This window comes from Orcinus orca, chromosome 8 (assembly GCF_937001465.1).
Source record: "Orcinus orca chromosome 8, mOrcOrc1.1, whole genome shotgun sequence".
In the NCBI taxonomy this organism is placed as follows: Eukaryota; Metazoa; Chordata; class Mammalia; order Artiodactyla; family Delphinidae; genus Orcinus; species Orcinus orca.
The window spans coordinates 49,292,460-49,309,632 of NC_064566.1; the positions used below are offsets into that span (position 1 = coordinate 49,292,460).

A 17,173-nucleotide genomic window follows, 5' to 3' on the forward strand; every position below is an offset into this window, starting at 1 on the left:
CAAGCAATTTGCAGGTTACTATACATATAAAATATATTGTCCTAGGAAGCATTTTTAAAAAAATAGTTCTATGGATAGGTCCTTTTAGTCCCATTTAAAAGACAAAAAATGAATTTCAGAAGCTAAAATAACATACCTAAGTTCGAAAGAGCCAGGCTGAAAACCTGAACCCTCCTCACTTCAAAGCCACTTTACATCTCTACTTACTTTGCAATCTTCTCCTTGAGAAGTTTCCAGTCCCACAGGTTTGTAGGAGTAACATTCCACATATCATACTGAAGGATCTAAGGAATAAACAACCCAAATTTATGATAAATCATTGTATGACAATTTAAAACTATGACAAAAACCAAACAAATAACTAACTGCCATGCCCCCACATCCCAACAAATGCTGTCTTTTGGTAAAGCTGTGTAAGAAATACAAGGACCAGAGACTTTCCTGGACAAATTTCTATGTAGTCATATTGATTAGAAGCAGGCTAAGAAAACTCATTAAGGCTTACCTCTTCCCCATGTCTCTGGCTGAGTCCTCTCAGAGGACCCCTACCATATCTACAAACCAGGAAATTCTAACATTTATGAAAGCATGTTGTTTTTGTACAGTAAAAGAATTACTCTAGCCTCATCTTTTTTAACTGCCTTGATCTGCCTCTCAATCTATCTATTTAGCTAATAAACTTATTTTCAAACAATGTAGAGTTCCTAAATATCAGCAGGAACTGTGAGAACGAAAAATAACATCTTATTTTACAGGGAGGAGAATCATACTACTCATGATGAAGGCAGTGTGGATCGTGGAATTCTAGGACAGCTCCCAGATTCCCAGCCCCCTAGGGTATAGGCCATTATATTCTCCTCCCCTTCAGTGTATACAGGACCTGGAAATACAATGGATGCCACTCACATAACTATGACAAATGTGAAGGATTTCTGCAGGTGCAATTAAGGGTGAAAATCAGTTAATTTTTTAGTTAAAAGTGAGACTATCCTGGGTGGGCCCTGACCTAACAAATGAAAACCCTCAAATGGGCGACAGGACTGGGCTCTTCTTGAAATGAGGGACTCTCCCTCCTACTGGCTTTGAAGAAGCAAGATGCCAAGAGTTCTGGAGTTACAAGGAAATGAACCAGGTAAGCTTGGAGGAGGACCCTGAGCCTCAGATGAGACCACAGCCTCTACCGACATTCTGACTGTAGCTTTGAGAGATCCAGAGATCAAGACTCAGCTAACCCAAGTCTGCACTCATGACCCATGCAAACTGATACTCAATGTATGTTGTTTTAATACACTAAGTTTAGTAACAGAAAACTAATACTTGGGAGTTCCCTGGTAGTCTAGTGGTTAAGATTCAGCGCTTTCACTGTTGTGGGCCCTGGTTCGAACCCTGGTCGGAGAACTAAGATCCTGCAAGCTGCGCATGGCGCGGCCAAAAAAGAAAAAAAAAATTAATACAGTCAGCATTCTTCTTACGTCATTTTAGCAATGATTAGTTTTAAACAGAGTATCCTTTTTACTCCAGAGGACAAACAGACCATATGAGTTTACTCTGTCTGGTGTAACAAATTACCACAGATTTAGTGGCTTAAAATAAAAATTTATTCTCTCATAGTTCTCAAGGCCAGAAGCCCGAACTCATTACGTTGGGAAGGCCTCACTCCCTCCACAGGCTGGAAGAGATTCTGTTCTTTGCCTCTCCAACTTCCAGTGGCTCTCAGTACTCCTGGGTTGCGGCTGCATCACTCCGATCTCTGCCTCTATGGTCGTGTTGCCTCCTCTTCTTCTCTGTGTCTCTTGTAAGGACAACTGTCACCGGATTTAGGGCCTACCTGGATAATCCAGGATAATCTCCTCATCTCAAGTTCCTTAACAATATCTGTAAAGACCCTTTTTAAACCAAATAAGGTAACAGTCATAGGTTCCAGGCATTAGGATGTGAACACATCTTTTTGAAGGCTACCATTCAGCCTACCATAGGAACTCACAGGCAAAAAGAAACTTCATGCATATACTTACTCCTTTGCTGACTGGAGAGCCCTCATAGGTTTCATATGGGCCATACTCCTTGGCCAATTCACAGCTGGCTTCCAAGGCTCCATAATAAATGGTTTCAAAGATCTGCTTATTCAATAACTGGGCCTCCGGACTCTCAAAAGGGTACCTCATCAGAATAAAAGCGTCTGCCAGACCTTGTACCCCAATTCCAATGGGGCGATGGCATCTATTTGATACGCTTGCCTTTGTGCCAACAGATTTAGAGAAGAGACAACATTAATGAACAGTAAAAGCAACATTCTGTAACAAATGACACACTCTCTCTATCTCAGTTTTCTCACACCATTCCAATGATAACCATTTAGACAATGACTAGAAGACTGTGATAAACTCCTTCCATCTTGGATTTCAATAATTACCAATAAGCAGAGAAATCTATTCATACCTCTGGGACAGGGTAGTAGTTAATATCAATAATTTTATTCAGGTTTCGGACAATGACTTTGGTGACTTCAGCCAATTTCATAAAGTCATATGTGTGTTCCGATGTAACATACATATTCAGGGCCAGGGAAGCCAAGTTACAAACTGCAACCTGGAATTCGGAAAAAAAGGGTCAAGAGTCACACGATTTTTATTTCTTCCACTGTGTCAATGACACTACTCTGTAAGCCTCTAACACTTGCTGACATTAAAATTTTAAATTTCTATTTTGACTCCTCCCTCCTCATCATTCACCAGTTCATTTCTAAATCCCAAAACCTATTCACATATGTGAACTGTACCACACACCAGTGAAATAGGTAAGATGGGGAAAGAACCATATGCTTCATGGTACATGGCTCTACTACCAGACGTATGCCACATTATGCTATAATTTTTCATATATATCTGTCAGTAGATGTGCACTGTCCAACACAGCAGCCACTAGATTAAAACTAAATGAAATTTAAAATTCAGTTTCTCAATTGCACTAGTCACATTTCATGTGCTCAGTAGCCACCCAATACAGAACATTTCTATCACTGCAGAAAGCTCTTCCAAACTGCAAGTCTACTTCACCCTCATTGAGACTCTGACAGCCCTTAACTCCTCTCACCTAGACTCCCTCATGCCCTTCACATCTACTCAATTTTACACATGTTGCCAAAGTACCCATTTTTAAAACATAGCTTGAATCATGTAAGCCTAATAAATGCTAGGGAGAAAAATAAGGCAGGAAAAGAAAACAGAGTCTTGGGGCTAAGGATGGAAGGAGTGCCATTTTTTCTTTTTTTTTTTTTTGCGGTACGCGGGCCTCTCACTGTTGTGGCCTCTCCCACTGCGGAGCACAGGCTCCGGACGCGCAGGCTCAGCGGCTATGGCTCACGGGCCCAGCCGCTCCGCAGCATGTGGGATCTTCCTGGACCGGGGCACGAATCCATGTCCCCTACATCGGCAGGTGGACTCTCAACCACTGCGCCACCAGGGAAGCCCAGGAGTGCCATTTTTAAATAGAGTTGCCAAGGAAGACCTCACTGAGAATGGGATATATGAAGAAAGAACTGAAGAAGTCAGAAAGCAAGCCACATGGCTACCTGGGGAGAAGAGCATTTTAACATTCAAAAATCCTGAGACAGGAGTATGCTTCATATGTTTGAGAAACAGCAATAAAATTAGTAGAGCTGGAGCACAGTGAGGAAGGGGGAAAGTAAGAGCAGATGAGGTGGGATACTCAGTTGTGTAGGATCTCACAGGGCATTACAAGGACAGAAATGAGGTACTGATACATGCTACAGTATGGACAAATGACACAAAAGACCAAATATCATATGATTCCATTTATATGGAATACCTACAATAGACAAATCCAGAGACAGAAAATAGGTTAGCGGTGCCGGGGTCTGGGTGAAGAGGGGAACAGGGAGTGACTGCTAAAGGGTACAAGATTTCTTTCTGGGGTGATGAAAATGTTCTGGAATTAGTTATCAGTGATGGTTGCACAACCTTGTGAATATATTAAAAAAACACTGAATTGTATACTTTAGAAGGGTGAAATTTATGGTATGTGAATTATATCTCAATTTAAAAAAAAAGGATGAACGAACTCTGGATGGGCTGGAAAATCAAAGACAAGTATTGTGCAGAGGAATGATATGATCTGATGTTTGTTTTAAGAAGGGTCATTTTATTCTCTATAATATAATCTATCTTGTATAATAGTCATGAGTATGTCAATTTCCTCCAACTAAATTGTTTCCAGAGGGCAGGGGCTGAGCCACATTCATTTATATCTGAGAGCACTTAGTATAGTGTCTTACACATGGCTGGTGCTCAATAAACTTTGTTAAATTAAACTGCAACCTTAGCAATATGTTCAATTCACTCACCATTTTCTTTCTGACTTTTCATTTGTCATGTGTTTTTTAGGTCCTAGAATTTGGGATCTGCTCCTTCCTCCGCATTTTCGTAGTTTACATCCAATATCCAAGCTGCCTGACATCTGACTAATGCAACAATCTCCTTAAACTAACCTCCAGCCTCTTCTCACACTAAGCCATTCTATAACCAGAAGCAAGAGCCATCCTTCCTATCCTAGGGATGCTATTTTCCTTTCAGAAATCTACAAGGGCTTTCCTGCGTCTGAGACATGTCATCTTTCACATACTATCTCCCTTCCCCCAGTTGCAGCCATCTCTCCATACACCAAACCTTAATGTATTTGCTCCATCAAAACAAACAAACTTTTACACTCACTGCACAAAACCTATCCCTGTCTCTGATCTGTCATACAGGCAGTTCTTCCCAAATGGAAAGCTTTTCCATAAATTTCTTTTTAAAATATCCAAATCTATGTCTCATTTCTAGCCTTGCCTCTTCTGTGAATCACCTTAAAGATCTGAGATGAGAACTCTGTCTCACCATTCACTGAAAGGACTCTCTCATGCTTACATACTTTAAACTGAATGAGCACCCTAACACGTTACTGTGTTTGTCCTAACCCTAACCTAAATAACTATATATTGCTATTTTTCTCAAGTAAAGGTTATTACAACAATGTGTGTGAAATAAAAAATTGACAGTCTTTTCTACATGGCTCAGACTAAAAGATATTTAAGGGCACACATCACACCTCTTCCTTTATAATCTCTATTTTAGTGCCCTTCTGCTTACAGCAAGCTACGAAAACCCCCTTCACCCAACTTAAGGGAAATCATGTGAGGGAGTCACAAATAATTCACAAACTCCTTAAGATTCTTCTCTCAGTACCTGAGGCAGAAGTTTTTCTACCTACCTCATCTTTGCTGGTATATTCTACTATTTCTGTGCACAGGTTGCTGCATTTGATCGTTCCTAGGTTCTGCTGGTTGCTCTTCCGATTACAGGAATCTTTGTAGAGCATGTACGGGGTACCTGTCTCTGTCTGAGACTCAATGATGGCATACCAAAGCTGCTGAGCTTTTACAACTTTGCGGAAACGACCCTCTTTCTCATAACTGAAAGGCAAAGCTAGTATTATTTTAATATTCCCTAAGGAAAATCTTTATTGCAGATAACATGAAGAGAAACACCAAAATATAAAATATTGAAAACTCTTAAATTTCTTACTAAGTTTTGCTAAGAGAAAGAAATTAGGAATATGATATTTATTTTACTATGGCTAAAGTCAATCCCACTAAATCAACAAAACCTTCCATAATAAAAAGGAACAAAACCTGAAGTACTCAAATTGTGCTACTGTGCTAAAGCAGTACTGTTGTGCTATTATTTAATGAACTATTGACATGTGTGTCCCAGTTGCCCTTGATTCCTGTGTACTACACAAAGCGTAACTTGTTCTGTCAAATGTACTTTATGACAAAGCAAATTAATAACAACCCTGCTAAATAACTCTTTGCATTAATTTTTTAAAGGATCAATTAAAAAAACCTGAATACCTATTTACATGTCCCAAAGTTTCAAGAAAGAAGACAAACCAAAATTTTGGTGAAGATTCAGGAAGAAAACATGACCAAAATAAAATTATTAGTCACATTCTCTTCTAGATGCTTCTCAAGATTCCTAGAAACTGGCTAATGATTGACGTAGTTTTAAAATTTAGATCCTGTAAATAAAAGAAACACACAGTTAAAGCATTATTACTCTCATATTTTTCCCATACCTTTCATATAGCTTCTCAAATTCTTCTCCCCAGACCTCATCCAGACCAGGACACTCATTTGGACACATCAAAGACCAGTCCTGCAAAGGGAAGAAGAGTACCAACCATAAGAAACTTCAAATAACCAACCACACGTAGTCCATTAGGAACACTGCAAGGGATATTGTGGCTTCCATAGACTGTCTTAAAAATTTGCTTTAGAAATAATAATTTTAGGCTCAGGCCCAAACATCTAGTTTTGCATGTTTGTTCATGACCCTTCAACCATTTAGGTCAGATAGCATCTACTTTAGAGAATAAAAATCCAAGAAGGCAAGAACGGCATCTCTTAACTTGTTCAGCATGCCTTTCCATGGCATAACATATAGGTGGACTCTTCCTAAGCATGATTTAAGATGACTGAGGAGAAAACTTATATGAATCAAGTTGTTATTACTAACAAGTACCTATCTCTCACCTGATTAGTCTCCACTCGTTTCATGAAGAGATCCGGAATCCAAAGGGCAAAGAAAAGGTCCCTGGCACGCTGTTCTTCCTTTCCTGTGTTCTTCTTTAAATCAAGGAACTCAAAGATGTCTAAATGCCAAGGCTCCAGGTAAATAGCAAATGCCCCAGGTCGCTAATGGTAAACAAATCATCATTCTTCTCAGAATCAGAATAAAACAAAGAAACTTCATATTTTCCAAAGCACTTCAATAATATCTCCTTGGATCTTCACTACAATTAATGAATTAAATGAGATAATACAAATAAAAGTACTATAAAAATATAAAGTAGTAGTAGTTTTCTTACAATTCTAGCAGTAAAAAAGAGCATTTAACATAAAGAAAATGTGGAACAAGAAAGACTAAATAGGACTTCCCTGGTGGCGCAGTGGTTGAGAATCCACCTGCCAATGTAGGGTACAAGGGTTCAAGCCGTGGTCCGGGAAGATCCCACATGCCACAGAGCAACTAAGCTCGTGAGCCACAACTACTAGGAGCCTGCGCTCTAGAGCCCGTGAGCCACAACTGTTGAGCCCGCGTGCTGCAACTACTGAAGCCCGCGTGCCTGGAGCCCGTGTTCTGCAACAAGAGAAGCCACCGCAATGAGAAGCCCACGCACCTCAACAAAGGGTAGCCCCCACTCGCCGCAACTAGAGAAAGCCCTCGTGCAGCAACAAAGACCCAACTCAGCCAAAAATAAATAAATAAATTTATTTTAAAAATATAAGAAAAATAAAAGACTAAATAATTTATCCAAAATGACACAGTGAACTAGGGATGGAGCTTCCACTTCAGCAGTCGTCCAGCTCACTTTACACTATGTGACATGTATGCAAAGCCCAAAGAAAATCACTTTAACTTTGACAATAATGTCGTGCTCAAAAGGTCAAGAAGGTGGTATGTCTTATCAAGGTCCCCATAGATTTTTTTTTTTTTTTTTTTTTGCGGTATGCGGGCCTCTCACTGTTGTGGCCTCTCCCGTTGCAGAGCACAGGCTCCGGACGCGCAGGCTCAGTGGCCATGGCTCACGGGCCCAGCCGCTCCACGGCATGTGGGATCTTCCCAGACCGGGGCACGAACCCATGTCCCCTGCATTGGCAGGCGGACTCTCAACCACTGTGCCACCAGGAAAGTCCCCCCACCATAGATTTTTTTTAAGTGCATCAGAAGGAAATTCATAAACTAATAGGTGATTACTATGCCTACATATCCATAAAAGGCAGGCTAGATAGTTGCAAACTATCCTGCTGATAACATTGGATAAATGATCCAATACTCTCAACTTTACTTTTCCCTCTATAAAATAGACAGAGTTTTGTTTTGTTTTTGTTTTCTTTTTTTAAAGAAAAACCTAGAAAACATATTACAACCCTTTTTCAAGGTTAGGTATCAATATGAATCACAACTTTAGAAATTCCTTGCAAATAAACTGTCATGTAAGACAGCTGACTCAATCACTGGCTGCCTGGAGCCAGGGATAAAGTATGTATTGGTGGGAGTGATGGGTGAGTAATACAAAGGTGCATGAGGAAACATGCTGGGGTTATGGAAATGTTCTATGTCTTGACTGGTGTGATTACACAAGTATATACATCTGTCAAAATCATCAAAATGTATACTTCAATTGTATACACTTAAAAGTAAAAATTATACTCATTAAATTGATCATAAAAGTGGAAAAAAAGCAAAGTTGTTAGAAACATACACAATGAGCCATCTTATTATAAGCATATATGAGAAAAGATTTTCAGTTCTGGTTTCTAGGACTTTCAGTAACAAAGCATACCTTGTTTCCACCTTGATCCACATATCGAGCTGTGTTGTTATATACTCTCAACATCGGTACAAGACCATTGGAATTGCCATTAGTCTGAAAGAGAAACTGAGGATAAAGGCATCTGGAGGAGAAATAGGGGGCTCAGCAAGAAAGAGAACAAAACGGTTCAACAGTGGACAAATTACTCTCTCCCAGTCTACAGTTTCATCTGCTCCCCATCTCTCCCTCTGCTTTAAAAACATAATGCCCAACATAAAATAAAATTTTGCTGAATAAATCGCAATTATGTACGAAGTTATTTCATGGCATCTCTAATTTACAATGAGAAATTACAAGTCAAAAGAATCCAAAATCAGGATAGCTAAATTTAAACCCCACACGTTCAAAAGGTCATTATATAAAGAAATACTTTGGGTAGAGTAAAAACGCTACTACAGTATCTTTTTCCCAAAAGAATTCAAGGCAATTTACAATAAGAATTATATGCAATGGATAAATCAAGACAATAAGGTAAATGGAGATTCTCAGCAATAAATGGATTCTAGAATGAAGATGCAAAAAATACATAAACTCTTAAGACTAAAAGATACCTCATCAAATTTTAAAAATAATCCTTCTAACCTCAAGGCAAGCCTTTAAACAACCTAGAAAGATAAGTGAGCAATGGCTCACCCTACTATTATGTAATGAACACCACGTAATGGAATGGTTTTCTTCTGGACTCTAACTTTATTCTATAGGGTTAGATATGTTCTTCACCTTACAGAGGAGGAAACAAACTCAGAGATGTAAAATAACTTGCACTAGGCCACACTACTAGTAATTAGTGAAGATAGGATTTAAATCCAGGACTTAACCAAAACGATTACCTTTTTTTTTCTTTTTTTTCCTAACTGAAGTATAGTTGATTTACAATAGTTAGTTTCAGGTGTACAGCACAGTGATTCAGCGTTTTTGCATATTATACTCCATTATAGGTTATTACAGCATAATGGGTATAATTCCCTGTGCTATACAGTATATCCTGGTTGCTTATCTATTTTAATATATAGCAGTTTGTATCTGTTAATCCCATGCCCCTAATTTGTCCCTCCCCCCGTCTCTCTCCCCTTCAGTAACCACAAGTTTGTTTTCTTTATCTGTGAGTCTGTTTCTGTATTGCATATACATCCAGTTGTATTATTTTTTAGATTCTACCCAAAACCATGATCTTGACTCCCAGTGAATAGTGAACTAGAAGAGATGAAATTTACCTCATTAAGTGACAATGTTTAAAGCTTGAATCTTGGCTCTATCACATATTAAGTGACTAATCTCTGGAAGTAATTTAGCTTTCTAAGCTTCAGCTTCCTCACTTATCAAATGAAGACTTTGTGGCTATACTCACAAAGTTACTGTAAGGAATAAAGTTTACTGTATCTGTAATGATATCTATCTCATAAGGTTGCAGTAAGGGTTAAATGTGTAATTCACATAAAACTTTTACAACGGATTCAGCATGTAGTGAGCAATGAATAATAATAATGCTATCATTATTGCTAAAATAAATCAGGATTCCAAAATCTGACCCTAGAGACCATCTAATCAACCTCTAATAAGACAGATGAAAATGAGACCAGAAGTGGTGAAATTACTCAGTCTAAGTCACACAGCCAGCAAGTAATTAACAGAGATCCAGGTCTCCCAAGCCCCAGCAAATGCCCTCTCAATCACAAGCCTGGTTGCTTACGGACCTGAATCCCCCTAAGCCTATACACTTTTAGTCACACAACAGAGGCTTACCCCAGCAATGTAGCTGCCAGTAGCTCGAATACAACTCACAGCAACACCAATTCCCCCAGCCGACTTGGATATCAATGCACACTGCTTTAGAGTGTCATAAATACCTTCAATGCTATCATCTTTCATACTCAGAAGGAAACAGCTACAGGGGAAAAAAGTCACAACTCAGCAAGGAACCGAAGCAAAGCAGAATCAAAAAATGACTAAATAATCCAAAGACAGTAAGTTAGGCAAATAAACAATTTGAAGCTTACAAAATTCCTAGGAGTTTTTAGAAGGAAAAACACAAAATAAAACTTTTTACTGGATATGACACAATAAGATATATCAACATATATTGTTTTAAAATCACCTTGCTGCCTACCCTAGATGCTAAGCCTGGAAGGAAGGCTTAAGAGATAAGTCTAAAAATATTAGCTTCCATGTTCACCAGACTGCAAATGTGCCATTATAACATTTTCTCATGTAAATTCCTAAGCATACATAACACCTTTTCAACCTATTGGTAAGCCAAGAAAAATTAAACATTTATTTAAAAAACCCCACCTATCCAATACTGAACCAAATTTGGTATGTCCATCAAAATTTAGCTTCCTTACAGTCTTTTTGAAGACAACCCTTCTACCTGTGCTTTGGATCTTATCCTCCTACCCCAGGAACCTTAGTCTTCCAATGATCCCTTCAGTAACTTAAAAATTCAACCAATCAGACGGACTCTGTTGACTTTTTCTATTAGATATTCAGACATTCAGAAAGGCACAGAGAATAATATAACATATACTTTGTACTTAGCACCTACCTCAAGAAATAAGACACTACAAATATAACCTAATTACAATCATATACCATTTCCATGCCTTTCTACGTTCTTTTAGCATTGACATATGTTCCACATTTTTGAAATTTCTGGCTCCATCTTATCTCCCTGTAACCCACTTTTATTTAACTCAATACTGTGTTAGAGATTCATTCCTACTGATACATATAGGACTAGTTTATTTTCACTGCTGTAATGTATTCCATTGTATGAATATACCAATATATTTTGTCCATTTGCCTACTGGTGGACATTTGGATTACTTCCAATTTGTTTGCTATTCTAAACAATGCTGCTGTGAAAGTTCTTAAACATATCTCCTTGTGCTTATGTCTAAGGATTTCTATAGGGTATAAACCTAGGAGAGGAATTTCTGGGTCCAAACATATGCATGTGTTCCACTTTACTAAAGATTCTCCAAAGTGAATGGGTACATATACTCCATCTAGCAATGCATGAGAGTTCCCTATGTTCCACACTCTTACCAATACTTACTATTATCAGCCTTTTAATTTGTATCAATCTGTTGGGTATGAAATATCTCATTATGATATTAACTTTCATTTTCTAATCACCAGCAAAGTTTATCATCATCTCACGTGTTTATTAGCCAATCAGTTTCTTCTACAAATTAGCCCATGTTTCTATTTCGTTTTGTGTCTTTTTCTTATAATCCTTCAACAGTTAACATACATTGCAAATATCTTCTCCCAGTCTGAAACTTTTTTCACTGTATTTGGTTCACAGAAGTTTTAAGTTTTAATGTAGTCAATTTTTCCTTATATTGTTTGCTTATTGTATCTACTTTAAGAAATCCTTCACTACTCTGAGGTCATATATAATCTATCAAGATTTAGGTTGATAGTCATGATGTCTGCAGCTCACTTTCAAATGACTCAGCCAAAAAAAAATTTTTTTTAATTTTAAAGATAAAAATACATATATATGGCAAAATGTTAGTAAGTTTTTTATCTAGGCAGAAGTGAGTGCATGGGTGGAGTTCACTGTCCTTTTCTTTAAATTTTCTGAATGTTTGAAATTCATATTAAAAAGTTGAGGAGGAAAATATTTATTTTCTCTATATGTTCTTCTAAAAGATTTTACTTTCACATTCTCTTGAATTTATTTCTATATATGGCATGAAGAAGGGAAATCTAATTATACTTTTCCCCATAGGATAACCAATTTCCTTAGCACTGTTTTCCCAATGAAATGCAATGATACCGTTATTCATCAAGTTCCCATATAAGCCTGAATCTCTTTTTGAGCTCTCTGTTATGTTCCAGTGGCCAGAGCAAATACTATACTATCCCAGAGTAAATATCACAAAGTATGGTATTTACTCTGGGATAGACAAACCATGGGTTTATAGTGGTCTTGAAATCTGGTAGGACTTTTTCTTCAAAACTATCTTGTTATTTATATTAGTTTCCTGTAGCTGTCCTAACAAATACCACTAACTCAGTGGCTTAATATAGAAATTTATTCTCTCACAGTTCAGGAGGCCAGAAGTTCAACATCAGTTTCACTGGGTCAAAATTAAGAACATTCCTCCAGAGGCTCTAGGGGAGAATATACTCCTTGCCTCTTCCAGCTTCTGGTGGCTCCTTTGCTTGTAGCCACATCACTCCAATATCTGCCTCTATCTACACACTGCCTTCTTTTCTTCTGTATGTATCCATATCTCCCTCAACCTCTCTCTTATAAGGATATTTTTACTGGATTCAGGGCCCACCTGAATAATTCAGGATAATCTCCCTATGTCAAGATCTTTCTTAATCATAACTGCAAAGACTCTTTTCCTTATAAAGTAACATTTACAGGTTCCAGGGATTAGGACCTGATATCTTTGAGCAGCACTAGATTATTCTTAGCATTTTGCTCTTCCATATAAACTTTAGAATCAGCATGTTGAAATTCTGACTGGAATTACACTGAAACTATAGATTAACTTGGAAAAAACTGACATTGTTACAATATTAAATCCATTTATGAATATAAGATCACTCTCCATTTATTTGTTTTTTAATGTCCTTCAATTACGTTTTAGAATTTTTTCCTTAAAAGCCTTACACACCTTTCATTAGATTTATTCTTGGGTACCTTCCAGTATTATGATATGTTTTAAACTTAAATCTTCTAACAGCTAAAATACAGAAACTCAACTGATTAATTTATGTTGAATTTACATCCAGATATTCTGCTGAAATCTCTTTTTAATTCTAATAATTTGTCTGTAGATGCTCTTCAGGAATCATTACAGTTTTGTTCCCTCATTTCCAATCTTTTTTTTTTTCTTATCTTACAATGCTGGATCAGGCCTCCACTACAATGCTGAAAACAGAGGTCCAATAGATCTAAGTTTTTAGTGGATTATCTTTTACCAAATAAAGGAAGTTATTTTCTGTATCTATTTTGCTAGTTTTTTTATTATGAAAGTATTAAATGATATAAAATGTTAGTGCAATGAAGTACATTAATACACTTTTTGATGTTAGCATATCCTTGAGTTCCTTGGATAAAACAAACTTGCTTAGGGTGTATTAGTCTTTTTTTTTTTTTTTTTTTACAAATTACCAGACTCTGTTCCAATGTTTCCTTTATCAGAAAATGGCACCATAATAAATCCTGTTACTCTACCCATAAACTCAGGAACCACTCTTGACTCATATCCAAATCATCAAATTCTATCAATTTTACCTCCCAAATCTCCTGAATTTGTCTATTTCTCTCAATCTCTACTTTCACCTCCCTAACCCAAAATACCATAATCTCTCATACAGACTATGATTAGAGCCCTCTAATTACTGTCAGTATTTACTTTTTAAAAAAAAACTTTATTGAGATATAATTCACATACCATACAATTCCCCATTTAAAGTGTACAATTAATGGTTTTTAGTATATTCACAGAGTTGTACAACCATCACCACAATCATGTTTAAAATTTTATTATCGGCATTTGTCTCTCTTCAATTCATTTACCACACTGCAGTAAGAGAGCTTTCCAGAAAGTAAATCTCATTTAATCAGAACAGGAGCGATTAAATGTATATCAGGGCTTCCCTCGTGGCGCAGTGGTTGAGAGTCCGCCTGCCGATGCAGGGGACACAGGTTCGTGCCCCTGTCCAGGAGGGTCCCACATGCCGCGGAGCGGCTGGGCCCATGAGCCATGGCCGCTGAGCCTGCACGTCCAGAGCCTGTGCTCCGCAACAGGAGAGGCCACAACAGTAAGAGGCCCGCGTACCGCAAAAAAAAAAAAAAAATGTATATCAAATTAATTTTTAAGTGATGAACTGCCTAGTTTCTTCAGGTCAAGGTTTATTTCCCTAGCAAAAGCATTTCAGAACATTAAAAGCGACTACAGATGACACATACCTAGAAAGTTGTGGGCGGTTGGTGCCAGCATTGAAGAGAGTGGGAGAGGCATGGGTAAACCACTTCTCAGAGAGAAGGTTGTACGTTTCAATAGCAGCATCAATATCTTCTTTGTGAATGCCCACAGATACCCTCATCAACATATGCTGTGGTCTTTCAGCCACTAAAAACAAAAGAGGAATTTTCACGTAATGGGACATGTGAGAAAAACTAGGCTGAGATATGTACTTGAGTCAAAAAAAGGAACACCAAAAGACAATTTTAAAAATTTTACACCAATAAGCAGCAAAATTATTCATAAACTAAACCTGAAGTTTAAAATGTGAGAGTTTAAATAGAAGTGCTAAGGCTAATAGCTCAAAGCTCTATTTTCAATATAATGAATAGAAAATGTACCACACAAACACATTCATGTCTCACCTTTTCCACTGATCTTCAACAAATAGGATCGCTCCAGCGTCTAGAAAAAGCAAAACAACAAAAAACTTCCAGGGCATAGTTTTTAAAGACATAGTAGATATATCATTCACAATAAGGCAATCTTTTTAAATCTTCTCCGTTTTTAATATAATCTTAAATGACAAGAATAGCATATTTCGTTTTACTAGCTTTAGCTTGGAACGTTATCAATTGGCTATTTGTTTTGGAAAAGACTGCCTGAAAATTTCTGGAAAAAGCCAGCTCTATGTTAATATGTATAATGTTAATAGCAGATGTTGTAGTATTCATCACCACATCATAATGGTTAACATTTATGAAGTGCTTATAACAGGCTAGGCATTGACCAAAGTAACACACACACTCACTCCTCAAGAGAATTTGCTGTTGAAATTTTATTATTATCCCCATTCTAAAGATGAGGAAACTGAGGACAGAGAGATTAAGTATCTTGCTAATAAGAAATGGAGCAGAGATTTGAACCCAGGTGGTCTGACACCAACATTCATGTTCTCAATCACTACATAATACTGTTTATCAACACAAAAGTACCTAGAAAAGCACTTGGCACATAGTAGGAATTCAATAAACAGTTGTTGCATAAACAGTAGAATATGGAATCATTCTGGCAAATTACCTGCATAACTCCAAAGGTATCCAGAAGTAATATTTGGAAAACTTGAAAACTGCAAATGAATAAGCTATCTTTCCTTAATTCAAACAACGACCACCACTCTAACCCCACTAATCCCACAGGTCCCCCAACTCCCAACAAATTACTACCTCTATAATTATATCACTAAAACATAAACAAAAACCTGTATTTCCTGATTCAAGGAGGAATTCCCACTCATTTGAAACCCATTATTTACCTTAAAGCCAAAGTAATTATAAGAGAAATCTCGGTCATAGATAATGGCAGAATTCAGGCGCTGGTGAAGGTAAAAAAAAAATCCGTAATTAAGATAATTAGATTTATTTTCACAAACTCTGGTATCTTTCAGCCCTGACTCCAGAACTAAAACTGACATAGAATATAAAAGCGATAACACTAAGTATTACTTAGTATAGAATAGAAATCCATACCTGATGTCAAGAAAAAAAAATTATATAAATTGAGTATCCTAATTAGGTTTAAAAACATGTACATTAAAGGACTAGAAGAAAACATTTAAGTATAAGTTGTATATAAGTAAAAATACATATGTGACTTACCAAACTTTCCCTATTATGTTTACAGTACATCTCTGAAGAAGGAAAGAACATGAGCATAAAAGGGACTATATTATCACCCTTAAACATGTTTTTAGATTAGCTATTACTCCAAAAGTATCGGAGCCATATAATTAATAATATGTATTTTTATCTTCCATTTTAAACTGCACATAACAATATATAAGATAAATAATTACGTTAATTCTAAGGCTCATCAAATCCATGGTCCTTTAACAGGTTTTAAACAAACTACTGCTGTGACAGTAATATTTTAAAGCAGAACTGGCCATTGTTACAGGCTTTTGTAGGCTATAGAGACATTTAAAGAAAACAAAAGCAATTAGGTACAAATAATCATTTTGGATAGAGAAATGTGGAGCCAGTCTTTCAAAATACTATCAGTATTTCCATATAAGGATCCATGTCCAAGGACTTGAAAAATCTATACAAAACTCTTCCCTACTAAGTCCGTGCGCCATAACTACTGAGCCCGCGCTCTGAGCCCGAGAAATACTGCTTTACACAGTATATTTCAACATTTTCCAAATTCCATTCATTCAGGTATCATCTCATCTCCATGATTTGTGTTAACTACCATCCATTCTATTAAGACTTTCATTCTCACTTTTTTTGACTTTAATAAGTTTATTTGAAAAAGAAACTTGTGGGAATTCCCTGGCAGTCCAGTGGTTACGACACTATGCTTTCACTGCCGGGTTCAATCCCTGGTAGGGGAACTAAGATCCCACAAGCTGCAGGACATTGCCAAAAAAAAGAAAGAAACTTGTATGTTGATTCCATAAGTGAAAGACTAGTGTAAGTTGTCATAAAATGAAAACCATAACAGGGAGGGTGGGAGGGAGGGAGACGCAAGAGGGAAGAGATATGGAGACATAAGTATATGTACAACTGATTCACTTTGTTATAAAGCAGAAACAAACACACCATTGTAAAGCAATTATACTCCAATAAAGATGTAAAAAAGAAAAACAAAACTCTTCCCTTCCTCTTAAATTTTTAAGGGCATCTTTGTTGCCAAAGACAGGTAGGGGCCTTGCATGAAAAATGGAGAACTGAAATACTTGATTATCAATATTTATTTTTTAGATACAGGTTTTTGCTGTCGTCATTTTATTTTTGTTTTTC

The 17,173-nt window shown here is 37.1% G+C and overlaps 1 protein-coding gene across 1 annotated transcript in view; it reads right to left on the reverse strand.

Annotated features, from left to right (window-relative positions):
• Positions 1-17,173, reverse strand: part of RRM1 (ribonucleotide reductase catalytic subunit M1) — a 34,952-nt gene that overhangs the window by 6,592 nt on the left and 11,187 nt on the right. The window contains exons 5-15 of the mRNA XM_004279727.3: positions 15,685-15,744; positions 14,795-14,834; positions 14,375-14,537; positions 10,180-10,321; positions 8,407-8,490; positions 6,593-6,754; positions 6,136-6,215; positions 5,269-5,470; positions 2,440-2,589; positions 2,016-2,237; positions 208-284 (exon numbers count right to left, since the gene is read on the reverse strand). Of these exons, the coding sequence (XP_004279775.1) occupies positions 208-284; positions 2,016-2,237; positions 2,440-2,589; positions 5,269-5,470; positions 6,136-6,215; positions 6,593-6,754; positions 8,407-8,490; positions 10,180-10,321; positions 14,375-14,537; positions 14,795-14,834; positions 15,685-15,744 (1,382 nt within the window). The remainder of the gene's footprint in view (positions 1-207; positions 285-2,015; positions 2,238-2,439; positions 2,590-5,268; positions 5,471-6,135; positions 6,216-6,592; positions 6,755-8,406; positions 8,491-10,179; positions 10,322-14,374; positions 14,538-14,794; positions 14,835-15,684; positions 15,745-17,173) is intronic.